We start from the raw sequence: 27746 nt of genomic DNA, 5'->3' as shown, positions 1-27746 counted from the left end.
GCAGCCAGCGGTACTTTCCTTAGGGGCTTATATTGACAAGAAAAATAAGACTAATATTTAAAAAATAAACTGACCTGTTCTTCTTGCAGTTTGCCTTTGGTGGTAACTTCTTAAGCCTCTGTAACTCTACTGTATGTCTGAAATGTGTTAGGCTGACATAAAGTGTCAGTAGTGTGTGCAGGCTTAGCCTGCCTCTAGTTACGAGGTGATACAGTCAGTCTTAAAACTTCAGTTGAATTTTAAACAAAGATGAATAATGAAACTCTCCTATTACAGAAAAATAAAAATTGGGATGAAGAGCTAGTTAAACACAACTCCTGTGCCAGTCCCAGGGTGGCATTTGCTGTGGCCAGGAAATGATTATGTGTAGGAATGACAGAGACATTTAATAGCAGTAGACCAAATGCATCCTGCAGGTTTTTTGGTTGGTTGGTTGGTTGGTTTTGTTTTACTTTCTTACTCTTTCTTGTCTGATAGAACATCCATTATATTACGGAGAACTCCTTGTTCCAGATCTTGGGATCTGGATCTGTAATCTTCCTGGCTTTAGAGTAAGGGTGGCTGCTGTCTGCTTCACTCTATGCAGTGTGTCTGCCTAGCTCTAGATGAGTCTCTGGTGTCTTCCTGCTGGTGCAGCACCATCTCTACCTGCAGTATGAATGAGTCTCCAGGCAGTCCTGGCCTGTGTTTTTTCTTGTCTCTCCATGTTTGCTTGTGCAGTATGTTTTCAAACAGGGTCCATGTAATCCTATGATGTATTGATGGTGGCTACGTTGCTTAAGGGTTGATGATAACCCATGCAGAAGTAGTTCTCTTGAAACCCATGGTGTAAGTTAGTGCAACTGGTTGACAGCTGCTGAAGCTGAAGATTAAAAGGTTCCCTAATTTTGAAATACTTTTATGTATTTCAAATACATAAAAGGAAGGGCTTGGAAGGGCCGTTTGTTTACCAAACCCTTCAGCTTTCAACTAAACAACTGATCTTCTAGGGCAGAGTAGCTTAATTCTTTATGTGTTAAGTTTATCTCCAACTCAGCAATAGTATAGTCACTGAAGCTGAAGCTTTCGTGAAATGTTTAAATTGTGCAGTGTTCTTGTAGGGAGGAATGCTGCACAGCCTGTCATCCCAGCACTAAGGTGAGCTTACCTGCTTCAAAACTCGGTGATTGCAGTTGCAGCTGTGTTGAATTGAAATACCCTAATAGGGAAGAATTCTGTGGGATGATGGGAGCATGAATTAATGGCTGTCAGCAGTATGCTCACGTTTTTTTCTTCTTTATTCATAAGTCAGTCTCAAGCAGTTTTAATCTGCATCAGTTTGTGTTGAGTGCTTGTGAATGCATCTTTTTTCTTCGTTGTGATTTCTTTTTTCTACAAATTCAGACACTTGGAATAAATGTCCTTTCTGCAAGGCAAGGATGGATGTGCAGAAAATGTTCTGCCTTATTTAAAAAAATTCTTTTTGCATAATTCTGTATTACATTACTTTAACCTCAAGAGGTAACTATGCTTAAAAAAGGGTAAAACAAGGCTGTTCCTCTCTAATGAGAGTTCAGAAATGGATGACAAAGGCTTCTTGTATTTTAAGCATATCAAATAATTGGGACCATGCTGGAGTGGGAGTGGGATTGTTTGTTTTTCAGTAAAGTCATTAGAAATCTAAACTTGTAGATAAAAAAAGTACTGATTTTTTTAAGCTATTCTTTGCTATTTAGATGATTTTAAAACTTTAGTCCAGAAAGTGCTCATGAATTCAGGAACTGTATAGCCTGAATTCTGCTGGAAGAAATAACATAGTACTCTATTCTGCTGAGTATCATCGAACTAAGTACTTGTAGTTTATAACTTCCTGTTCCCAGTTCTGGGCTCCCCAGTACAATACGCGAACATACAGAAGCAAGTCCAGCGAAGGGCCGTGAAGATGATTATGGGCTTGGAGCATCTGACATACAGTGAGAGCCTTAGAGAGATGGGGTTGTCCAACCTCTGGAAAAGATAGCTTATGGGATATTAGCAATATGCATCAGTACCTGATGGTGTAGGTAGAGGTGGAATCAGGCTCTTTCTGTGATGCACAGAGACAAGAGGCAATGGCCATAAATTTAAATACAGGAAATTCAATTTAAATGTAAGAACTTTTTTACTGCAAGGGTGGCCAAATATGGGAGTGAGTTGTCCAGTGTGGTGATAGAGTCTCTGTCCTTGGAGAAACTCAAAACCCAACTGGATGTGGCTCTGAGCCACCTGCTTTGAATAAGGGAGTTGGACTACAGACATGCAGAGGTCCCTTCCAACCTCAAGTATTAATCTCATAGCATAGTTAATACTGTTTCATGTAGGTTTATGCCAGTGCTTTGTACACTAATTAGTTGCTTAATATAAGAACTAAGACATAGACATCACTGGTTTCTGTTAAGTCCTTGTTTGGATTGTATCTGTGTTTATTCTGACATATGCTAACTGCCAAGAAGTGTTACTGACCTGATGCTTATTTTATGATAATACAAAGTATTTCTGTTGCTTTAAATGTCTTATATGAATAATGATTTTTTCCCAAGCATTTCTATTATTTTTCAATCCTATAATATTCCATGATTTCTCCTTTTATAATACCATAAGATTCTTTAATACCTTGCTAGGTGATGTTGGTTTTAAGTTTTCAACAGGTTTTTCAGATGCATCAATTTTATACCTGCTTACTCTCTCTTCAGCTAGTTTGTTAGACTGCTGCTTAGTCCTTAAATATAAAACGGTAGCACTTTGAACAAAAACAAACAAGAAGTTTGGAAGTGCTTTGAAATTTGCTACGTTTTTCTAAAAAAGCCCTTTAAAATTTCTTAATATTTTTAAGTTACATTTTTAACTATTCTAGCTACTGCAGGCAGGACAGTTTTTCTCCTCTGAAGTAAAGACTTTCTTATTAAATAGTAAATTCCTTCTTCTAATACCCTGTATCTTTCAGCTGCTCATGAAATTGTGCTGGCTTGGAGCCTAGCACTGTTTCAAGAGAAATATGTTTAATTCTATAGTGATGTGAACTAAGTCACTTGTGTGACTGTTTACTTGACTGTGGCATACCTGTTTGTTTGGGTGTGATGAATATGTGTTTCTAAAAAATTTGAGTGCTATCAGGCAGAAGTTATAAATATTTTTAAATGAAGTTTGTGGACATGAAATTCATTAAGGCTATTCAGATTATGGGCAAGCTGTGCAGTAATCTTTACTGGGTAACTATTTTTAGGGCCTTTGCTATAACTGTACTGATGGTAAGAGGGAAAAGGCAATAGCTTACAAACACTCAAATTTGCTATTTTATCTTTCAGAGCTGTTGAGTCCCAGAGTGAGGGACAGTGCGCTCCAGTGGACTCCCTGTGGCGACGTTACAGTGAATTTGAGTTGTTGAAGAACTATTTGTCAGTTACCTATCCACATATTGTTGTTCCACCTTTGCCAGAAAAAAGGGTAAGGAAGCTGTGGCTGCAACTTGTTTTGTGTTGTTTGTTATTTACTTAATGTTAACACTCTTCTGTTTAAATAGGCTGACTTTGTTTGGCATAAGCTATCAGCAGATAATATGGATCCAGATTTTGTGGAAAGAAGAAGAATCGGTTTGGAAAACTTCTTGTTACGTGTGGCTTCACATCCTGTTCTTTGTCAGGACAAAATCTTTTATTCATTTTTAACACAGGTATAGTAAAGTGATGTGCTTTTTAATTACACTCTTTAGTGATTATTTATTTAAGATAATGTCCTTTTGCTCTTCTTCCCTCCTATTTACCTATAGCTTGTTCTTTGTCTACAAGGATAGACAGTGTGAACAAAGTTGAGGTAGGAAAGACCTATCGAAAAGGCTTCTTAACAGCCCACTGCAGTTGTACAGTCAGTCTTCTTATGTACCTTATGACTTTTTTCCAGTCTAGTTTTAAGGCTCCTAAGATGGAATTTCCACCTCTTTGGAGTGGCATATGGGAACTTAATGTCTGTTGGCTGAAAAAGCTTCCCTAGAACTAAAGCTGAAATAGTTAGCATTCTGTACTGCTGGCTGCAGAGACAGCATTGGCTTCCAATTCTCTTTTTGGATATCCATGGTTTCTTCAGCTTTGAGGTTTGAACTGTGATCTGTTCGTATCTGTTGTGGTCCCAAACCAGTACAATATGTTATCACAAAAGTTGTGATCCAATTGTCAGCTAAAGCATTGCATTTTGTAGTTTTCAACTTTAGGAGGAGTTGGATATTTCTCTTTTTTTCTGTGCTTTGATGAGAGATTCCCAAACAGCAGACTGAGCAGATACATTTACCACAGCACAGTATAGTATATAGATGAACCAGTGTATGGGAACTGAAAGCAATGGACAACCAACCACTACATTTGAGCAAGGTGACTGAATGTTCAGTGTAAGCAGTTGCCACCTCTGCATTACTTTTATACTCTCTGCTTCAAGCTGCAAAGGTCATTGAAGCTGCTCACAATCTTAACAGGCAATAGACGATAGCTACCTTTCTTTCTAAAGAGCTGATCTACTTCTTTAGACAAAGCTGGGTGGTTCCTGCCCCTGGATGGTAGAATGAGGTAATTGAGTAGTGAAGAGGAGAGAGTTTTTTGGCCGAGGTTAGTATGTAAACATAGCAGAATGGCATGTTATTCTTAACCCAGATTCTTGAAAAGACATGGGGAGGGTAGCTGAATCAGCTTACTGGAGAAGATCTTCTGATACAGGCACTTTCAAAAGCTGTGGCACTTTTAAATCTCACTAATTTAACATTCTTCTCATGTATTTTTTAGGAAGGTGGATGGAAAGAAATGGTGAATGAAACTGGATTTCAGTTAAAGGTAATTAATTGTCTCGTGACTGCTATGTTATAGGAATACTCCAGCAAACCTGGTTTAGGTTATTTATGAAAGGCTGTTTGCTGTTACAATGAATTAAAGGCATTGTTTTATGTATACTTGTAACTACAAGAAACAGTGGTGGTGGTAGCATGTTCTTAGCATTCTGTTGAAGGCTTGTTAACATGTGCCTGTGATGCTCAACCTTGTAATTCTGCTAGTAATGTAGAGTTATGATCCTCAAAAGCTTTAAAACTAATGAACCTGAGCCCATAGCGGTCTTTTTGTATGTTACCAATTCAGTTTAGCATGGGTGTCAGATTCAACCTGGTCAGAGTTGCAAGGTGTCAGAAAAAAAAAGGGTAAGCAAAGGGGTCTGAATTTTAGGACTTCTCTACAAGGGTAAGTTGCTGAAAGGGACTAGGACAGATGGATTTGGTGCCCCTTAACTGTTTAACAGAATGTGTCTTGAAGTAGTACTATCCCCATTGACATCAGTGAGTTCCTGTCTAGGTAAAGTGGTGGGTGGAAAGCTTGTAGGAATAAATGATCAAAGGTTGTGTGTCTGTGCAGGATAAGAACCTGTGAGAAGCTGATAGATCGCTCGGCTGTATCTGGAAAAGTTACTGTATGGGGACAAATACTGAGCTTTTGTTTCATTGTAATGTGATCAACTCTCATGAAATCATAACTGAACACTAGGTGGATTATGAAGAATTATTCTCAATAGTGAGAGCTAAAGAAAATCACTGGTGCTCTTATCTTCAGTGTCCAATGGGCTTTGATACTGACATTTAATGTTAATAACTTAAGATGACAGTAATTCTCTTCCGTCATGGCAAGGCTTGCATATTGGTAATATTGATAATGGAAAAAATTTCAAGCTCTCAAGCTGTGTTTTCCTAGTCAACACATCATTATTTCAGTATATGCTCATAGGAGTTCAGAAAGTTTTTACTGGAGCATGTTCAGGAGTGCGCACACTAGTGTGTGTATGAACGAAAACTCATAGCAGAATGCTGAGAATATTTCCGTACATGAAAGTGTGTTGCAGATTGAGAGATGAGCAAGTGCTGTTTTCTTTCTAGATTTGATTGCGTGTATAGTTTCCACTTTGCAGTTCCTGTTTCCTTAGAAAAGGAAGATACCTTTTTTGCAAAAACCTGGGAAAAAGTATCTTTCCTTAATTCAACAGCTGAAGTATAAACCCCTCAAGATTAGATGTTATTTAGCGCTGCACTGAAGGACAAACCTCTCTTTATTACATGTCGTAGACTAGAAGCAGATCACTCGTTTACATGCTCCTGCTGTCTCTGCTGCTGGTGCATTAAGGCAGGATGTGTCTTTTGTCCCAAAGGGTTTGAACCAGGCTACTAAACATTAAATTAGGCATTAATGCAATGTGGCATGTTATAGTTGAGTATTGATGTTGGAGACTTTGTTTACACTGGCAACTGTGTCAGTAAATCATGCCTTTCCTCCCTCCCACCCCCAGCGATTAATTTTATTCTTTAAGGGATTCGTCACTTGGGATTTCAACCCTTCCTTTAGGAAAGAGAAAGTTCCCCTCTCTTTAGTTTTCTTAAATGATTATGGGATCGTAGTAGGAATTAACTGTCTGAAAACTCCTTGGCAGTACCTCATTTGATAGGGAGTTCATCTCTCAAATGCTTGTGTGCTTTACTCTTAAATCAAGTTTAAGACTGGACAGACATTTTTCTAAAAGCATAACTCTGTGCAGGTCAAATTCTCAAAAGTGGTGTGTGGGAGTTACTGTGCTGTTAACAGGAAGAAGGAAATAACCCTACTTATGGGGTTGAACATTGGCAGGACCTTGGTTTCTGCCTGGCAGTGCTTGTATACTTACTGAACTCTTATTCAGAGCACTACATGTGTCTGTAACTACCATGTGTCTATGTGTCCCTAGGTGCAGGGTTGCCTTTTGCCCTTGCTTTTAACACTTTCCAAAACTACAGTGAATAGAAGGGTTCCCAATTTACTGGAGGAAAATCAGGTTGTGGTCTCTACTCTCTGCCATTGCTGCCCTGGCAGCCTGCTTTTTATCTGTCACCACCATGACAAGGTTCAAGAATGAGAAGTTCAGGGCTTGTCTTGAGTGAGCTGAAGGGCAGGAGAGCAGGGACTGAAGGTGGCCTGTGGGTTGTGACTGGGGCAAGGGAAAGGCAAAACCTTGCATTGTAACTAATGTTGGAAGTGATCAAGCGTAAACTTGTTGAACGTGTGTGCTGTTCCAACAAACTGAAATGGCTTTGGTGCCTGCTATTTGAACATAAATACGGTATTTTGAGAAATAGTTACTTAGAGAGAAGGACTGGTTTAACATCAGTATACTTAGGTGGTGGTTGTACTCAGAGAGAATGTGTGAGAGTACACGGAGATGTGTCTGAATGATCTGAAATCTGGCTTGTGTAATAGCTCGTTGGGATACAGCAGTGGGGATCCAAGCCCATACAATCCCATTGAGCACTCTGAATAAACATAAAGGCTAGGACTTGGAGTTACTGCAGTGTTTTGTGTTCCTTGTGCTGTCTTGGGCATGCTTTGCCATGATGCCTTTATCTTCCTTTTGCAAGATACTCTTAGAGGAGAACTGCACAGTGGTGACAGTGAACCTGTTTCTTCCAGTATCAGTCTTAGTCTTGCAGGTTTCGTTCACTTACCTTTCAGTTTGTAGATTGTTTTGTATTGATGGTTTCATAGTTGGAAGGAGGACAGCTACAGTTAGCAAGATTTCCGTCAGTACCTCTCTTCCTAGTTGCAAGGAAGAAGCTGCTTTTCCATCAGCTTGGATGCTCTCCTGAACGTCCTCCAGGTATGGAGGTGGTTCCAGATGAAAGCAACTCGCAGTAATATTCAAATACGGGTATCTTCTGCTCAGCCCCAATGCAGTGGGAGGTGAAACAGTCTCAAACCATGCCTGTCTCATCTGTAGAAGTTACTGTAAGGAAGCTCTAAAATACTTATTTTAAGCCCTAAAGCAAGGACTTTCTTCTTGGGGAAAACACTGTGTTCCTTTCACTGTCAAATTCAAAATAGCTCTTCAAGCTCCAAGTTGGCTCTGACATTGCACAAAATATTCATGTGTCATATACCAGTACTAACACATGCTGCTGAAGTAAGTTACTGCTAGCAGTTGTGGCACAGTCTGTTAGCTAAAAGAGTTCACTATTGGAAATCTATACACCTCGCAAGATGTGTTTCTTTATTTTTGTTTCACTGAAAAGGGAGATGTTTTGATCAAAAGCCATTTCCTGGAGTTGAAGAGTTCACGCAGTACAGATGAACCCTGAGTGAGCTCTCTGTCAAATGCTACATGGAAATGAGAAGTGATGTGGGACCTCTGCAGATGAGGCTGGGGTATCTCACCTGTGTTGGTGTCTTACTAAGAGTAAATAACCACTGCACAACTTAAAGTTCAGTTAAACCGACCTGCTTAGAGAGGGTCCATACTGTTGTTGCAGTCATTGGTAAACCAACATCTCAAAAAGTAAGGTAGCCAATTACCTTTTTAATTAGTTATTTCTGTAGAGATTTGTACATGTTGTCTTATAGAAGAGAACATTGCGTTAAAATAGCTCTATTCTGATATACAAATTGCATATTTTCTGTAAAGCAAGTCATAAAACAAGAGAACACCACCATATATAAGATTTTGATTTCACTGGGGAACTGCTCCTAGTAATAAAGAGCATATAGAGGTCACTCTACCACCAGTTTTACTTGGTTTGAAAAATATAAAATAGTTTGTCCATATGGTCTTATGTTACCTAATTGCTTCATCTAAAAAGAATGTAGGGTTGTGTATCTTAACTCCGTGATTTGTGTAACATTTTAAGAAGGGACGCCTTTTGTGGTATTTGGATTTTTACCAGCTTAATTTTAGTGGATACCAGTTACATCCTAGTTTACAAAAATAGCTTTTTTTTTTTTTTTTGACTTTTTAATAAAGGATCTGACACGCAGGGTAGTTAGTGTTAACTTGTTCAATGTTTGAAGATTTAAATATGTGAAGAAAGCAGAATTTTTTTTTCTATTGGTGCTGCCAGAAGGCTGAGATTTTTTTGTCACTGGAATTTAATTGCATTAAATTAACAAAGCTTTTTTTCCCCTTTTTTCAGGCAGATTCCAGATTAAAAGCTCTTAATGCAACATTCAGAGTGAAAAACCCAGACAAGTAAGATTCCACATCCTTCTTCCCTCACTTTCCCTTTTCCAGTTACAACTGTAACTTCAGATGACAGAATACTCTTCCTTCTTAGTATACATTCAGAAAAGGAAACTTATCTTTCTGCACTTCAAATCTTAACAGAAGCCCACGAAGGAGGTAGTGTGAAAAGGTTTGATAAATCCTGTTTCTAGGAGCAGGAAATACTCAGAAAAATGCCTTCACTTTATGCAAAATGAGTCTTTCATTTTAGTTAGATTAAAAGAAAGGGACAAAAAAAACCCCAACACCCAGGCCCAGAAAAAGAATGTCTTAATATTTGTTTGCAAAGAGATCTTTCCAAACGTGAACAGAATACAGATTGATAGTAGGTCTTTCCAAAAATCTGCTAGTGTACAATTCTGGATGCACGCACTCTGGTGTTACAGTTCATAGTTTTCTTCAAGCTGCCAATTTTCACAGATGCTTTTGGAAGTCCTGAGGTCAGTTCAGCTCTGTTGCAGTTTAGGAAGCTCTGGGACAGGCACTAGAGCAATCTGCTGGATGAAAATACTGGTCAGAAATGTCAGGATATGTAGTGGGAGGTTGATTACACCCTAGATGATGTGGGAAGGGTGAAGCAAGAGTTTCTACTTCTGCTGCGCACTTTCTAACTATTGCAGTAGGGTCCAGAGATGTTGCTCTTTGCAGCATCTTTGCATCTGTAAGGAGTGGAGACCTATACAAACTGCCTTGCTGGGTTCATCTGCTGTCCAACAGTGGCAATAGAAGATGCATGTGCCTGACTGCTTTCTGTTATCTGTTCACTTTGTACTTCCCTAGCATCTATGGATATTGTATGAAGGATGTTAGAGGGTACATGCCTTTCTGAACCTCTCCATAGACTTATCTGTGACTTGGTCCAATCCTTCTCTTTTATTGTGCTTGTTTGTACAGCCTTCTGTGGCAGCAAGGAAGCTTTTAGCTAGCATTTAATATAAAAGACAACATTTACATATGAGACCAAATGACAGTGATTCTCTCATTATCTGCAGGTAAAATTGCACCCTTGTTTGAATGCTTCATCCTCAGTCATTTTCATCTGTGGATAGTAGGAGTTAGCTTTTCCTGTTTCATGGCAGGGAAACTGCCTGTAGTCTGAATGTAAGCATAAGGGGACAAGACTGGTTAAGGCTGAGATGAGGAATATACTGTTATGGGGTAACTTAATGTTTCAGGAAAGGAAAGCTGATGTAAGAAGTGGCTTGGTAAAAAGCAGGAAAAGAGTTAATACAAGGAAAACATGAGAAAGGGCTTGTAACAGAAACAGTCCCAGAGTGTCTGTCTCTCAGCAGAGACCTCTTACAGCACTGAAGAGATATGGCACATGCTTTCTATTGTATTGTGCCAGCTGCATAGCTTCCAAATTGAACTTTCGGATACAAGTTGTTTAATAAATAACTGAGAGCATAACTTATGTGGGGGTTTTGTTTTGGTTTAATTCAGAGAGAGCTTTTCAGTATACAGTGTGCAGCTCTAATGGGAGGAATAGTGCCTTGCTCTGCCTAGTACACTGATGCTTGAGCTGCCTGGAATCTGTCACCTTGCCCTCCCGTGTCACCTTTGGTGCTTGTGTGACTGGGTGCTAAAATGGGTTTATCAAGTTCACCTTGCTGAAACGAGATCTGACTGCTGTGTGGAGTGTAGGCTTTCAGGATCCTGGACCAAGGAGGGTTCAGGTGAAGAATAGCTGCAACTCCCAGTCCGGATTGCCTCACAGTGCTGTGGAGCTGCACCGTTCAGCCTAGGGCAGCATGAGGGCTGAAACAGTGCTGCTCTGTGAGGTCAAATGTAGACTGGAAACTAAACCTCTTCCTGTGGGGAGCAATTAATATATTCAATTGTGACATTTTATTGGTGGTAAAAATTTGGTATTCTGGTATTCAGAGATAAATTTGTATTTACTGCAGAACTCTATGATTTGGCTTCATGGCACCCATCGTCTTGTTCTCTTTGTGTGCTTTAATCAAAACAATAGGTTTCTTCTTGGTGAAAGATTTCTTTAGAGAGCACTAAACCCTTTCCTAAGGGAGATTTTTTTTTTTTTTTTTTATTTTTTAAGTAGCTCTTTTTTTCTGTCTGGTTACTCAGATGAGTGACTTGTTCTTTAGTGAATAGTTCTGTTCTTATAATGTCTTTCTTCACAAAATGGGAAAATGGCATTGCCCTCCCTGATGTTAGGAGGAGTACTAGTACTGCTGAGCAAAATGCATAAAGTAACTTATATTCAAATGCTGTCTGTTGTAAATGAAATTATCTTCTTTGCCATTACCAAGAAAGATATTTTTGAGAAGAAACCTGATGGTGTTCCTACAAAAATGTGACCTGATCTGTTTTTCATTTGTGTCTGAAGCTCTACTTAATAGCTCAGTTAAATATCTTGGCTGTTGGTAATGTTGCAGAACCAGTAAAACCAAATGAAAAGTGCTAGTTAAAAAAGCCTCAGTTACTGAGTGTCAAAACTGTGTCTTTTTTCACACTTCTACTTTTATGCACTGGAAGGTAAATGTCCCTTTGTGTGCCGCACCAAACTCAGTTTGGAAATTATAATGTTTTGGGTTCTTTTTTTTTTTTTTTTTTTTTTTTTTCCCCACCAAAAACCCCAGCAAGTAGGACATGAGCCCCTACCTGAGGATTACACCTTTGATCTGCCACACCACCAGTCTCTTAAAAGCAGTTTTTCCTGAAAAATTATGTTTGTAAAATTTTCAGCCTTCACAGAAGATTGGGCAAAAGTAACATTGCTTTGGTTTATGCTTTTCTGAGACAGTAAAAAGAAGGCAGCTTGATTGTGCAGTAGTAATTTTTTAATTATTATTATTTTTATCTTTTAATGGAGGGGGAAATGGTACGGGAGAAGCTGTATTGCTGCCAGAGTCCAGGATACTGAAAGTCCTTTAGGTTCCTGACTCCAGCCTTCAGGGAGTACAGCGTTCCTTAAAGCTTTCTTGCCACAAAACAGGATAAATAAAACTTTTCATTATAAATTTCTGGAGTGGAAAAGGGAGTCTTCCGGAGCTGAAGGCATGCTTTTTAATCTTTTGTTTTCAGTTCAATTATTTCAAGTATCTTCACTGTATGTGTCTGCAGCTGTCTGACACGCAGTCCTGTGCATATTTTATAAAGTGTAAACTGAAGAGATTGCTCTCTAAACCCCACTGTGCAGATCAATGACTACATTTATTTTTCCCATGCAGTTTCTGTGCTGCCTTTTAAATCTTTTTATGTACTTTAACCCTGTGCGTGTCATGATCTTATAACGATGCTTCTTTGAGAGCAAAAATATTGGAAAATGCAATAAAGCTTTTGCTTCCCGAATTTAAGGATGAGAATATTGTAGCAGAAGACTTCCTGACAGGGGAAGAAGAGGTGTTAAATGAAAACCCCCTGAATTTCATACTTTGTCACCCAAAACAAGTGACCTGACTTACTCCAGTAAGACCTCTTGGGTACAAGCTATTCTGAAATACAAAGCCTGACTATGTGCCTGCAGTGGGAGGAGGGATGTAGCTTTTGGGGCTTAAATATCAACCTGAAAAGCTAATCTTCATCTCTCATTCCTTGATTCTGGTTGTTTTCTTTGGTGTTTGTTTATTTTCAGATCATTGTTTAGTAATTTAGGTAAAGCTGTTCTTGGCTTCCCATTTGGGTAAAACGTGTTTTTGGGTACTGAAGTAGGTCATGAGTTAGACTTGTGCCTAGTAGGGAGGGTTTACATATACAGAAGTGGCTGTTGCTGTGGATTAATTGGTTACCAGTGACAAGAAAAGCTGTGGCAACTGATTCATCTTTGTTATTAGCATAAGCTAAATGTATCAACTTAAACTACCACCAGGGCCTAGCTGAGGTGGCTCTTTCCTTCAGTAGTGGCAGGCCAGCAGTGTGTATATGATCACTTGCAGTGGGTTATCTGACTGGTACACTACTAAGATTGTAGTGATTTGATGGCTTTTAGCCATGTGTGACTGCTGAGCAGGTACAAGTCTCAATAGGGTTTAAGCTATAACTGCTTAGAGTTACTGTATGGATTAGCCTTAGAGGAATTGTGATAATTGTGAATGTTTCCTTGGGCTCCTGAAAAGCTATACTTATAACTGGCTAGATGGCAGCTTGAAAGTAAAGTTTCTTTGTCAGGTCAGGAATGTGAACAAGTTATTATTAAGAAGTATGCTTCAGCAGATTTTGGCTTCGTACATATTTGAAACTTTCCTATTCACTAATGGTTGCTTTTATAAATCCTGTTTAAATAGAAGAAATAAAAACACACCAATAATATAGACGTAGTAATTTCAGTTAACTACTTTTTATTTCATAAAATTTTATCTCTTGAGTTGCTCTGAACCTTCACTGATTGCATATAAAGAAAATAGCAGTCATGCAAGTGTTGGATGGTTCGCTTTAGGGAAATTAAACTCTGCAGTCACTTCTTTTAGGAGTCTTCAGCTAATTTCACTTCAACATAATCCAGGCTCTGTCTTGCTGGCTGTAGTGTTGTGGCTCTATCTTGCATTCTGTGAAAGCTTGCTTTCATGATGGCTAATGATGTACTATCTGTTTCCTGCTCCCAGGAGATTTACTGAGCTAAAACACTATAGCGATGAACTGCAGTCTGTCATATCACACCTTCTGCGAGTCAGAGCTGTAAGTATTTCCCATGTGTGTCGTGACAAATAGTATAATTTATTTATAAGGCAATATTTCTTGTTTAGTTGAGAGAACTGGAATATGTATTCTAGAATAAGGGCAGTTTTGTGAGGGAGTCCAGCTCTGGAGTGTGGGGCAGGAGGTGGCAAAGGGGTGCTGGCTTTGTACAGATTTGAGGGAAAAGAGTTCCAAATATGATGGTTGAGTTTGACAGTCATTGGAGGAGTAAACACATCCATGTTGCTAATCTGCCCTTCCCGTGATGGCCATGTATCAGATGGAGAGATAGTTTTAAAGAAAATTGAGATGTCTGCTTCTCTCTATTCAGAAGACAAGTTGCTTTTGCTGGATGTCTGGACTGGGAAGGGCCCCAAAACACGGTTTTCTGGTCAGACATATAATACTTTGTTTTCCAGAGCTTGTAGTATGAATCCTGTATGCTTCACAGAACACTTTTTTTCTTTTCTTGGCTTGTTCTTCAATCTGTAATGAATAATGTTCCCTCTAATGATGAGAACAAATCTGTCATGCATCAAGGTACTCTGTGGGTTGAGAATGGAAGCGCTTTTTTTTTTTTCTCCTCCTCAAGTCACAAAAGGAAATAGGAAATTGCAATTCCAATAATGAGTATGGTACTGCTTTTTAGGATCTTCAACAGAGATTTAACTTTTAATGAAAACTGTGTGGCAGAAAGGATAGTAATGGATTGCCCTGTTGAGCGGAGGTCCTTGAGAGGATTAATCGCTGGTGTTCTACTGACAGTGCCTTTTTTACCTCAGGGCTGCGTGTGTGAGATCTGATGGGCAATTTGCTTATGTTTAGTGTGACAGAGCAATTCAGTAACTCTTACAGAACTTCAGTCTCATTCATTGGTACATCACAATTACAAGGGCATTATCTAGACTACAATTCACGCTTCAGGATTTACATGTGATCTTTTCTTCAGAGGTTGTTGCCAGCACTTTAATGCTGGCTGCAGCAGGTACTGACTCTCCCAACAGCTGAAATGACATATCTAGCTTGAGCAGTAAGATAGCTCATTTCTTTTCATTCATTTCACTGAGCTGGGTGGAAAAATCAAGTCACTTAGAATTTTACGGAAGATTTCCCTACGATGTTGATGTCAGGAGAGACTTTTGTCTTGACATCTTTATGTTAAATAAGCAATTGTGTATATAAATCTGGGGGGTTTTTTTGGTTTCTTTTTTTTTTTTTTTTTTTTTTTTTTGTTAAAGGATGCCTTACATCTGGTTATCAAAAACCGAAGGTAATTTATTTGTGGTCTCCATAAGCATATCCTATAAATAAGTGCTTTCAAAGCAATACATGCAACGCTAGTTTTCCATATAGCCTTGATTGTGACTTCAGCCTTCAAAGACTTAGTGCTGTTGATTTTTTCCTTCAGTAGTGGATTAGATTAGATTTAGGCTTAATCTTGTTTACCTGTGTAAAACATTAATGCTGTAGCTTGAAGTTTATATATGGGCTTTGACAAAGTAACTGCACTTAATGTTGATGACCAAAACCTAACTCTAAAATGTTTCAGAGGGTAGCAGATCGGCTATATGGTGTCTATAAAGTCCATGGCAACTATGGAAGAGTATTCAGGTAAGAGTTAATCCAGATTTTAAATACATACTTAGAGAGATAGAGAGAAGGGAATTTGTTCATTATGTTCTTATGCTTTTGAAAAGTATATCCAAAACATTTCAGTGTCTACCTTGGAAATCTTCGTAGTGCAGTCCTAATGAGATTTCTGTGTTGGATATAGTGCTCCCTGGATTGCCTGAGCTGAGTCTGTAGTGGGAGACTTCAGCTTTTCGTTTTGTATTCCAGAGCTTTGGGGCTTTTGCTGTTGTGTTGGCATTCTGTTTCTTCAAAAAATAACTTAGTACCTATTTTCATGCAGTTGTCTCTGAAAAGCTTCTAGGTCCTTTTAGCAGTTAAAAATCAACAACTGTATCTATGGAGTTTTAGTACTTTTTTAAAGCAAATTTGCGAGTCAGTTTTTTTTGATTTATATGAGTGAATTGCATGCTCAAGTTTTCCATCTCACTGGAGAATTAAAGAATCTAAACTTCTGGTTAAGGGAAACCTCCTGCTTCTACACACTGTTCAAGTGCTAAATTTAATTCTCTGGGTTAATGGATTGCAGATGTCTTTCTCATTGGGGGTTTTACAATGAAGTTAGGTGTAGTTCTGTAATAACACAAACAAATGTCAACATCAGCTGAGTGGAATGTTTATGAAAAACTGAAGGACAGAATAGATGCATTAGACATAAATTGCGTGAAATACAAGGGGACCCCCTCCTTTTTTTGTTGTAAAGAGTTGTGGGTGTAATTCTTGTAACTAAGAAATCTCATAAGGCTTCACAAAGCTGAAAACACAATTAAAATTACAGTGTACATACTTAGATATCTGGAACCAGTCTCTTGGTGTCTTTATTGTAGCTCTGTTTCCTTCTATATCTAAATGATCTTCCTAATGTGAATAGGTAGTTGCAGTAATGAAGTGGTTTGTAAGTTGTTACTTTTTTTTTTAATTAATAGAACTAAACAGGAGTCTGCTGGGAAAATAGAAAACAACATCCAGCAAGTGGTTTCAGGAGCAGTAAAATGCTTGCAAATGTCAGATCTCACCTTCTCTTTTCTGGAATGAGAGGCTTCCATCTGATGTGTAACAAGTCTGGAAGGCTTCGTTTCTTCTTTATGAGCATGTTAGACGAAATTCTGGTTTAGAAAGTTCTGTCCCTCTCCTTTTTAAGTGCAAGGTAGTGGTGTTTGGGGGGCGTGGTGTGGGTGTGTGTTTGTGGGCTTTTTTGTTTGGTTGGTTTTAATTGAGCTTTAGGTATTTAACTGAGACATTCTACTCAAAAATAATCCCAAACTTAAGTATGCTTGTAAGGATGAGTTTTGGTGTGAGGAACAGTTGTTTAACAGAGTGTCGTAAATAGGCTTGCCACATAGTCAGTGTTCTTCCTTAGAGGAAGAAAATAGTTTGGCCAAGTTTAGCTTTGAGGCAGTTTCCATTCAGGTGTCACCTGGAAAGAAACTATATACAGGATGCAGCTTATTAACTTCCCTTACCCTTCATGTGTGATGTTGTTTCTCGTTTGTTTTTCCTACAGTGAGTGGAGTGCAATAGAAAAGGAGATGGGGGATGGGTTGCAGAGTGCTGGCCACCACATGGATGTGTAAGTACTGACTGAATATCTGATAGTTTGATGTAAGCCAGATGTGGAAGTCTCCCTCTTTCCTCTCTTTTCCCTCAACCTCAAAGTACATACAAGGAGAGTACAGAGAAAGTTGGGGGTGCATTGTTGTTAGATATACAGTGTTTCTGCGATTTGGATGCAGGCACAATTTTAGCATCCACATACTGTATTAAGTAGCTCAAATGGTCTCAGGAGAACCAAAGGGTTTTCTTTTTTTATTATTATTTTGAAATTGTAGAAGTGTTTGGAATCCTTCCAGTTTTTCTTTTAAGCTACTATGCCAGAAACTGGTGGAATACAACTTTAATGTACTGCAGCCCTGACGAGATCCGTTTGGTTTTGATAGCAGCATTTTGTACCATGCAGTAAATGGTACACAGATTTGGACTTAATTACAGAGAGTTAAGAAATTTAATTAATCAGCATCAAAACTCCAGTGGATTCTTGAAACAAATACTGACTGGAAGTAATAAAGTAGAGAATCCTCCCTCTTTGCATCTTTAGAGTCAGTTGGCAGAGTATGCAAAGCACAACCTTCAAAATAAGAGTCTAGCTCTTCAGAGTGCTCGTAGAAGTGGTATTCTAGGCTACTGCTCTCTGCTTTTCAGGTAGTCATATATAGCAAGTGAAACAGTGTAATTTCTCATCACTCTAATTCCTCTTCTGTGATTGCGCAGTACAGATAAGTAACAGCTCCAGCAAGAGATGGAAGCTGCTTGACACTTCATACAGTATTTTTTACTGATAAAGTATAATTTGTGTGGAACTGAAGTTACCAGTTTTAGTTTGCAGTGCAGGTTTATATACGTACTACTGCCTGGTTGTTATTGGTGTTATGCCTTGTTAGGTGAAAGGATTTGAAGTGCTGTCCCAAACTGCCCTCAGGTTCTTCAGAAAAATTTGCTTTTATCAGATCTTTAAGAATTTGAAACCCTCTGAATAATTTATTCACACTTCTGTATTTTGGCTAACATCATGGTTTGCAAACCAAAAAAGCTATAGTTGTTTTTCAGGTGGAGGGCTCTGGTGAGAGGAAATGGAGAATGCATTCTGCTTTCAGAGGCAAATAATGGAAGTAGAGGTGGAATACAATGTTAAGCACCTTCTGCAATATACAGAAATTGAAGAGATAATGAAAACACAGTATAATATAGAGGAGTTAAGGAGGCACAAAACAGGTTTTCAGTGGTTTGGATACACCACACTAAGATGCATAATCTTAGTGTGTGTTGGTTAGAAATGTGTAACCAACTGAAAGAAGTGGGTCACACTTCTCAGTCAGGAGGCTGAACCCTCTCCACACATCTGAGATGTTTACTATTTCTGACTGTAACACAGTTAGGGTTAAAGATCCAAGGTAATGGCAGTGAGTTTCTGGGTCACTTTAATCACTGCATGAACTCTGAGGTAGCTTTCATTGTCTGTCATCTCTTCTGCTCTTGCACTCTCATACAACAATAATCTCTTGGTGACAAGCAAGAAGTAGCAACTGTGAGATTGAGGAACTCAATTCAGTGACCCAGTGAAGTTCATATCTATGATCTCTTGAAAGTATAACTTACCAGTCCAGTTACCATTCCCATAACATTAGACAGGATTTTATGGCGACAGAAAGCTACTTCAAGAAGTTTGCCTAATATAGATGTTAAACTTCAAGACTAATTTAATTATCCTCTATCTATCCCATATGTTGTAGTCTTTAATAGATGTTTGTTTAAACTTTCAAGTTGTTATTGTTTAGTATGATCTAAAACTGCTTAATATTTGAAGAAGACATCCCAAAGCCTCTCTGGGTGTGTGCTATATATAACAGGATGAAGTTTGCTGAAGTGATAGAAAACAACAGAGTATACTGAGAAAGCTTGAATGAATGGCTGTAATTCTGGCATTTAAAAGATGAAAGAAAAAAATGCCGGACCTTTGACTTCTGTCCTTTAGTCTATTAATGAGAGACTCTTTATCTCTGTATCAACTAGACTGTCATTGCAGGTGGAACCAGTCTAAACTCAACCCAGGGTTTAGCTGATGATTCCTGTGAAGAGTGGGAACATGTTAGATACCTTTACAACTTACTGCAGTGTCGCTTCGTAAGATTTTCTCTGGTTTGCCTACCTACTTAGGACAAACCAGTATTTCAGCTTCAGCTTAGGCAGTCAGAAATATAGCTTGTCTTATTACTTTTGGTTTTTTTTGGTTTGGTTTGGTTTTTTTTGGTTGGTTTTCTTGTTTTGTTTCTCAACTCAAACTTCCGTGTCACTATGAAAATCATGTCCAGGTAAGGTGGGTTTTGCTTTGCTGGGTTTTTTTTGTCTGATTTTTACAGAGGAGCTCTGCCACAGATGAACTCTAGCACTGATTTAAACTTAGAACTTACTTGTGAATGAAATGTGGTCCATCTGCTGCCCTGAAAAATCTAACCACTGTACTTAAACTATTGCACTTCAGAACTTAAAAATAGAGAGAGTAAGCCACTTATGACCTGTAGCTATAGGATTTTTTCAGAACAAGTATATTTTTCAGCAGTTGGGCATCTTCCTTACTTTGATTCATAATGAGAATTCTTGTTCTGCCTGTTCTTTTTCCCTTCTACTTAAGCTGATCTTCTGTTGCAGATCACTTCATGTTATGCTTATTTATCACTAATAGCCTTGGTAGGGCTTTTCCTGGGTGTGCAATCTCTTTGATTTTGCACAGCATCAAACCAGCTCATCATCCTTGCAGATTTACAAAATTAATGAACAGGTGAGCATGTCTACAGCTCTTTCTCAGTCTTCCCATTTTTCCAGCTATTCTGCAAGTAGCTCTTTGAAGAGCCTTACTGCCTGTGCTCTATTGAGCGTGCCTGAGGATGACAACTTCCAGCAGGAGGGTCTTCCCTCAGATACCTCCCTTAGATTCCCAGGGGTTTAAGTAACTTCTTTGTTCATATCTATGATCTCTTGAAAGTATAACTTACCAGTCCAGTTACCATTCCCATAACATTAGACAGGATTTTATGGCGACAGAAAGCTACTTCAAGAAGTTTGCCTAATATATGCCTATCCTTTTAGAGCTTGCAGGATTTCTTGTTCTCTCCCAAGTCACATTGCCAGTTACTATTCAGCTTGAAACTGCCACTTTTTCCATAGAGCTAGTTACTGGAGAGGCACAGGAAGAAAGGGAAAAACCTAAAAGATCTTGCAAAAACTTCAAAGCCAAGAGGTGCTGTAATTGACATTTGGGTCCTATTGTGCTGGTCACTAGACAAGTATGGGCACATGCTCTCTTCAGGGAGCCTGCAGCTGTGTAGGGGATTGCCACATACTTGAGAATCCAGACTGACTTAGCAGAATAAATGAAGGCATTTGTGATGAGATCCCATTCATTCTGTTTATCTCCAGTGACACATATTCTGTATTGTGGGCTAAAGTGGCATCCTTTTTCTGTCACAGTGCCAAGTGAGATGTACAGTTACCTCTTAGCTGTAGGCCTGTTTCTGCAATTGTGTCCAGGCAGAGTTAACTTGGTGAGTGTGAACCAGTTAAGTACTGTCCAATAAGCAATATAAATAAGAAAAAGTGCCTTTTGCCATTTTTAGGAGACATCAACCTAAACGTCAAAACTCTTACTGAATACAAGAGCTGTGAAGTTGGCCCAAGCCCTTGTACTTCAGATTTCTCCCTAAAAAGAAGGTTTAAATTTCTTGTTGCTTGGAATTGATATGCCTGACTTACACAGCAGACAAAGCAAGAGACTTTCAAGGAGCTGGAGGACATAAAGTTGCGGTGTTCAGAGCACCGCTGTGAGTTCTATCATACTCAGGCTGAATAATGACAATGAAAGCAGCCTCTTTGCTTTTCAGAAGGCATGATGTTCAAGTTCCTACACCTTAATGCTTTAAGCCTTGCAGGATTTCTTCTGCACTGTGTCTTTTTTGCCTTGATACTACCTATTGACAGTCCACTGAAGAAAAGGAATAAATTGTTTTTCTTCCCTTTAACAAAAACTGCCTCATCTTCAGCAGGAAACTTATGATTGATTTTGTACTTGTCAAAAGATTCATTGTAGTAACAACCAAAGAAACAGTCCTGCAAGAATGTTTACATTAGCTGATTCAGAGCTTAATTAAAAGCAAGCAACCCTTTTTGGAAGTGCCTTTCACCATTTTACTTTGTGACTAGTGTTTCTGTCAGACAGGTGTCTTCTGTTGTTACTGTATGTGTAGTCCTTAAAGGTTAAATTAAGGAACTTTATATTTAACCATGCCTGTTTTTCACCAGGTATGCAGCTTCTATTGATGACATACTGGAAGAAGAGGAGCATTATGCGGATCAGCTGAAAGAATATCTCTTCTATGCAGAAGCACTACGGTATGTACATCAGTGTATAGCTCAAATGGAGGCTGTAGTCCTTTTCTCTAACATTGTGTTGGTATGAATTTGGTTTGGTACACTGTTCTCTAAGAAGTGTAAAATTCAATGTTGTGGAATCTCCATGTTCTCGCCTTTTAGTTTGCTTACTCATATTTGATTGCCATGCAGGTGGCAATATAAATTAGAACTGAGCTGATAACAAGTGAAATAATAGAAAGGTTACAATCAGTATACTGTGGAAGGTAATGCTGTTTATTCCTCTGGTGAGACACTAGAACAGATTGCCCAAAGACGTGGTAAAGGCTCCATCCATTGTAGTGTTCAAGGCCATGTTGGACAGAGCCTTAGGTGACATAATTTAGTGTGAGCCATTCCTGCCCATGCAGGGAGGTTGGAACTAGATGATCTTAAGGTTCTTTCCAACCCTAACCATTCTATGATTCCCTTGGCTTCTCGTATAATAGTGCCACAATGCACTGAAAGCTTCAGTTTTCAAACAAGATAGGTTAAACAAAGCTGCTACAACCATTACAAACTCCAGCAAGTTTCAAAGTGTCCTATATAACTTTAATCTGCTGTACAATATTGTGCATCTAAATAGTGATTTATCTGCTTAATTTTTTAAGTTGGCCTTTAGAGAGCAGTTGTCCTTTACAAGTGTGGAGACAAAAGCAAATTGCTTTATGCTGTAACCCTAAAGTTATTGTTCAGAGCCAGCCCATGGAGAGCACCTCCTGGAAAGGTCCAGTGATGCTGTAGAAAATTGGGTTGGTGAGTGTGATGTCTGCTGTGTGGGAACTGAGTACACTAGTAGCCTCTCCTGGGAGATGAATGTGCATCCGGCTGTGGAATACGGATGTAGTGTTGTCAGCCCACACAGGACTGGGACTTACTGCAGGTGGCCGGAGAAAACTCTTCTCTTTTCCAGATAAAAGGCACTATATGAATCTAGGAGCACAATTTCTTGTTTCATTGTTTAAACTGTGAAGAATTTATGATTGAATGATACGTTGCTGCTGTGACAGGTACAGTCTCCAGGTACCTTTTGTTATAGTTGTGTTTTTTCTGTAATGTATTTCGAATAAAACTATTTTCCAGTGGTGTCCTCAAGTAGGTGGCAGGGCTTGCATTGCTGAGTGTGTCTTGGAATGAGTCTGAAAAGAGGAACAGAATGCTGCTGTACTAAGGACTTCCTTTATACTTGGATCCAACCTTGCTTAACTACAGCATTTGCAGAGTTACGCATTCTGTGATAAGGCTGCTGAATTTGAGCTAGATAAATAACAGAATGTGCTGCCTGCCAAAAACAAAAAAAGAAAGAAAAAAAAAAAGCGTGATGCCATTTGTGAAGTTTAAATTGAGGGAAACATAGCAAAACAAAAGTATTACGTGACAGAGCTTTCATTACTTACTTTTCAGGGCAGTTTGCAGGAAACACGAACTGATGCAATATGACTTGGAAATGGCTGCACAGGACCTAACATCAAAGAAGCAGCAGTGTGAGGAGCTGGCAACAGGAGTGAGTCTTTTTCCACTTTCTTCTCCAAAATGCCTCATTTTTTAAATTTATTTTTTCTTTGAGCCAAGTTACTTAGAATGACATTTAAATGGCACTAATGTGCTGGCTGCTCCTTAGAAGTGGTATCATATGAGCTGTAAGCATCTGAGGTTTTAAAGTAACTTGGTTCTTGGTGACCTAAGCTGTTTGTACCAAACTTCTTTTATTGAATTCTGAGCAAGTAAAGGGTTACAGGAAATATGACCTGAGCAGAATAACATAAACAACTCTATCTTAAAGGTCAAAACATTGGGAATTATTGGCAGAACTCCTCTGCCTTTTGAAAGGTGGATGTTACTCATATATGGTGTTAGTCCCTTTTATATGGAAGATAATGTTACTTAAAACATCATCTGAAAGTGGTAATTTTAAAAAAGTGTTTAGAATTCTTAATATTGCTGTTGAATCTATTGATGTCCTATACAGAACTACTTTATGGCTTTTCTTTCTCATACAGAATGCAAGACTTAGTTTCCTTCCTACTTCAGTAGGAAGACTGCTCTGAAAGGCTGCCTGTATCAGTGGAATGACTCATTTATGGTCCCATCCACGGATCAGCCTTGAAGAGTTTGAACATCACATTACTGCTTCCCACTTTGCTCGAGCTAGTGTGAGCCACCATACCTCCCATAAGTTACCTATTAATGAAAATTTCATTCATGAATTGGAAGTAAAAGCAAAGAAAGTCAGCTGAATAATAAGCCCAAATGCTGTTAAAAATCACATAATGTCTTGTGGCTGTGCTCAGGTATCCCAAACCTAGGGTGTCTCTGCTTTTTGTAGACTGTGAGAACATTCTCCCTGAAAGGGATGACCAGCAAGCTCTTTGGGCAGGAAACCCCTGAGCAGAGGGAAGCCAAGTTAAAGATTCTAGAAGAGCAGATACAGGAAGGAGAAGAACAACTGAAGTCTAAAAATTTGGAGGGCAGGTAAACGGGCTTTTCTTTTTCAAAGAAAACACGAGGCTTGTCTTAGCAAAAGTCCTTGACTGGATGCATTTGAAGGTGTTTGCATTTTATAAGTGTTTTTAATATATTCTTGGTGTTTATGAGCTGTCTATAAAAGCTCCTGTCAGCTGCAAGTTGTGAAATAAAGTACAGTACATGTATTTAGCTTCTGGTCTGAGTGTATGGCTTATGTAAAACCTGATGACTTTCCCAGTTACTGAGCCTACTCTAATGACTGACTTGCATGCTTTTATGTTCAGCTAATAATATGTTTAGCAGGTGGGCTTGTAGGTCTGCAGCTGAATAGCCTAAGACTCAAAAGCTGATTTGCTGCTAATACAGTATTTAATTTGGTTTATGTATATGGGTCCTGAGCTCATATTCTGCAACTTCTTGTTGCATAATGCATATGGAGGACGACAAACTCCTGTTTCAAAGAGATTGGAAGTTCTCGCAAGTTGTGTTTGAGTAGCTGCTTCTTGGTACCCTAATGAAATATTCTTCAGGAATACAAACATAGAATCATAGAATGGTTAGGGTTGGAAAGGACCTTACATGAAAAATAGGGACTAACATTCCTAAAGCAATGTGATCTTGTCAGCACACGTTCATTGTATAACACAAGGGGTAAACATTGGATCTCCTAATATGTTAGGATTAGAGCTGGAAAGATAAGACTAGTTCATGAATAGTTCAAAACAACATGACTTTCAGTAAATGCAATTTCTTAATCATTTTGACAGAAGTACTGGAGATGTGCTTTTGTGCTCTGGAAGCAATTTTCAAGTGAATACTTGTACGTATAGTCCAGCACAAATGAAAGCTATGAATTACAGAAATCTACTTCCATTTTAGTTAAGGAGATCTAAAGACATATTCCCCAAACCAACAAAATTCCTGAAGTGAATTGTTTAAGTCAAATTTGCATTGTAAGGGTTTGTTGTACTTAAATGTCTTGCATCCTGATGACAAGCAAGTTTTCACATTGGAAAAACTAAGATTTTGGCTTGACAATTGAAAAAGAAACATGCAATGTTGTATGTGCTCAATGTTACCATAGATACTTGGTTACCCCAACAGAATCTGAGGGAAAAAGTGTATTCTGGATTATGCTGGTTCTGTGTCAATGATGCTTACTGGGAAAAAAAGCCTCAACAAACCAACCAAACAGGCCAGACTCATCCTGTGAAACTGATTCTCTGTTTTCAAAACCTTAAGAAGATGAAGAATTAGGTAGTAGAGCCAATTATAAAATGAGGCGTGTCCTTTTTGTGAAATGCATAGTAACTACAGGACTTGGTTTACTGACTGGAAGATGAAGCGCATTGTCATATATGGCCTGTCTGCTGAGGGTCCAGAGGAAGGGAAGTGAGCAGAGAATGGAACATATAAAACACTTGCTAACAGAAATAATTGCTTTTAATTCCAGAGACTTTGTGAAAAGTGCCTGGGCTGACATTGAACGGTTTAAAGAGCAAAAGAATCACGATTTGAAGGAGGCGCTTATAAGCTATGCTGTTATGCAGATTAGCATGTGCAAAAAGGTACGTTTAGTTTGTGAAAGGCCAGGCTGGTGGATGTATCATATCAGCAGGGGATCAGATGAAAACTTTCAATCAGTAGGAACATTGTAGTCACAGAAGGTTGGAAGTCACTAGCGTAAAACCTCCAACATATTCTGTCCTACTCTAATTCAGTGACATGTTAATGTTGATATATGTGTATACACACACACACACACACACTTTTTTTTTTTTTTTTTTTAAGGGAATTCAAGTTTGGACTAATGCAAAGGAATGCTTCAGCAAGATGTAATCATCTGGAAATGAATTCCTCCTCCAAGTGCCAGAGAACAGAAGCACAAATGTATAACACCAATGTTAAGTTGCTACGTGACTTACAAATCATGAAATAAATGAGTTGAGCGAATAGTTTTTCTTTCTGCTGATTGTAATTGTTACTCAAGGACAAAAAGGACATGTCATTAAATGTTTAGCCCTGACTGCCACTTCTGTGGCATGTTTTATGTGTGGTAGCAAATAATTCAGAGGTTAGAGACTTACTGAAAACTACAGCTCTGTACTGAGGCAGAGGTATAGGGAAAGTTATCCCAGAAAGTATGAACTGAACTGTTCTGAGACTTGTGAAACACCGTGCTCTCTAATGTGTAGATCGCTTCCAGATGACCTTTTTTTAGCCCTTGCTGTTTAGAATTTTTAATGCTCAAGGGTACTTTGGTTTTATAATGGGGAACACAGTTGTGTTCTTGAGGTCTACACCATAAAGAGGACAAAAAGTGAAATCCTATAATGCCTAGGGTGCGTATTTAAATGCCTTTGCATGTCCATAGAGAAATGTGCTTTTCCAGAGTTCAGGTTAAGCAGTCTCAAACTCTTGAGATGTTTGAAACTCTCTACAGTAGAGGTGTTGTACAATGGTTTGATACAATATTCTGCATTTTTTCATTCCCACTTAAGTTTTGATATGGGCATTGATTTCTTATCGAACTTCTTCCTGCAAGTAAAGGAGACTGGTAATCCAGCTGAGCAGCAAAACCAAAGTCAAAGCTGGTAAGGATGATGTAACAGATGCAACTTCTGTTTGGTTGTTTGGAACTTGTTTACACTAGACGCGAATCTGGCCTGCGGTACCTGTTCTTGTAACTGAAGTGGTTCGGTTCTTAAAGAAATAGTTACAATGAAAATGCTGAAATAAAAATCCTGGTGCAACTTCTGTAGTACACAAGAGCAGTGATGTGCAGAATCCACGGTGAGATAAGGTGTCTGGCGCTTATAATGATGTTTCAGTGTGTATGTGTGTATATATATACACCAGTATAACATGCTTTGCAGTTATAGGTACTTCTGTTAAATGTTTCAAATTATGAAAAACACCTACCACTGTCTGATATTGGTCTTTTTCTGCGTACTTAAAGTTTCTGAAGTCTTGTGGAATTTGTCTGACTTGATGGCTAGTACTGAAGGAAGCTTTGTAAAATTCTGTTGGAAAGTCTGTGTAATTATTCTGGATTATAACACTCTTTTTTTTTTTTTTTTTTTTTTTTTTGAAGAGATACTCCAGGAAGTCCTTAAATGTTCTTTTAATAAGTTATCTAAATGTAGTTATGTAGTTACTGGTAAGTCCCATGTTACTCTGCAGCATTTCTTTTCTATAAAATCATTGTAAAGAATTCATAGGCCTGGTGTACACTACAGCTTAAAACTCTGAAGTAAAATGCTGGTCACTCTGGTAACCTGTGTTGGCTTTTTCAAAGCATGTGACAGTGACACTTCTGGCTAAGAGATGATGTTGGGCAGAAAAAAGTCTTGCTGTTTAACACTTACAAGGAGAAGCATTGTTCCGTTCAAAGGTTGCATATCCAGTTCCGATACAGGCTGAAGGACTCTTACATTCCAAACCAAGAAGTTGCACACTTGATGTATTCAGTAAACCTTCGAAAGGAGTGGTGCCTTAATACAATACCGTGAGGCGCTCAGAGTAGGTATTTTTCATGCACTTTGATTTTTGGTAGAACTTTCTGGTGCCTCTTTCCACATTTCACTTGCTGTACAGCTTATTCAACGTATTAGTATGCCTTTTTTTCCTTGCTAGTTGTACTAAATCTAAAAAGGGAACAAAACGGTTCTTGTAAGTTTTGTGCCAAATAAGCTAAATAAAATTGCTCTTTGATATTTTTGTTATGTTGGTTTTTTTGACAACATGCTGTCTTCCCAATCTGACAATTGCTCTCCAATTTCTCAAAGTAAGTTCCTGTCCGTCTTGGGTTTCAGCTGGCTGATTTGCCTTGTAGGTGAAGAACATAGTGCTAAGGCCAGAATTAGATGCTTTTTACAAGCCAGCTTTGATCCCTGCTTTGTTTTTTTCCCCAGACAGAACTAGCTTTCTGAATTTCATGTGTCTTCATCTAGGTAGGAGAAGATGCATTTGAACAGGGTTTGCATTGTTTGACAGAA

At 38.6% G+C, this 27746-nt stretch overlaps 1 protein-coding gene across 2 annotated transcripts in view; it reads left to right on the top strand.

Annotated features, from left to right (window-relative positions):
• Positions 1-27432, top strand: part of SNX4 (sorting nexin 4) — a 35696-nt gene extending 8264 nt beyond the window's left edge. The window contains exons 3-14 of one of the 2 annotated variants that reach the window (XM_080621055.1): positions 3324-3462; positions 3539-3688; positions 4785-4832; positions 8969-9024; positions 13623-13695; positions 15245-15306; positions 16829-16894; positions 21175-21264; positions 22687-22786; positions 23609-23754; positions 25202-25316; positions 25540-27432. In XM_080621055.1, the coding sequence (XP_080477181.1) occupies positions 3324-3462; positions 3539-3688; positions 4785-4832; positions 8969-9024; positions 13623-13695; positions 15245-15306; positions 16829-16894; positions 21175-21264; positions 22687-22786; positions 23609-23754; positions 25202-25316; positions 25540-25587 (1093 nt within the window). In that variant the 3' untranslated portion in view covers positions 25588-27432. Of the gene's footprint in view, positions 1-3323; positions 3463-3538; positions 3689-4784; positions 4833-8968; positions 9025-13622; positions 13696-15244; positions 15307-16828; positions 16895-21174; positions 21265-22686; positions 22787-23608; positions 23755-25201 lie in introns of both variants that reach the window. The other variant, XM_080621054.1, reaches the window with a different exon arrangement.
• The last annotated feature ends 314 nt before the right edge of the window (positions 27433-27746 follow it).

This window comes from Psittacula echo (assembly GCF_963264785.1).
Source record: "Psittacula echo genome assembly, chromosome: 6".
Lineage (NCBI taxonomy): Eukaryota > Metazoa > Chordata > Aves > Psittaciformes > Psittacidae > Psittacula > Psittacula echo.
The sequence above is the reverse complement of the archived record's forward strand: the minus strand, read 5'-3'. Positions and strand labels throughout refer to the sequence as shown.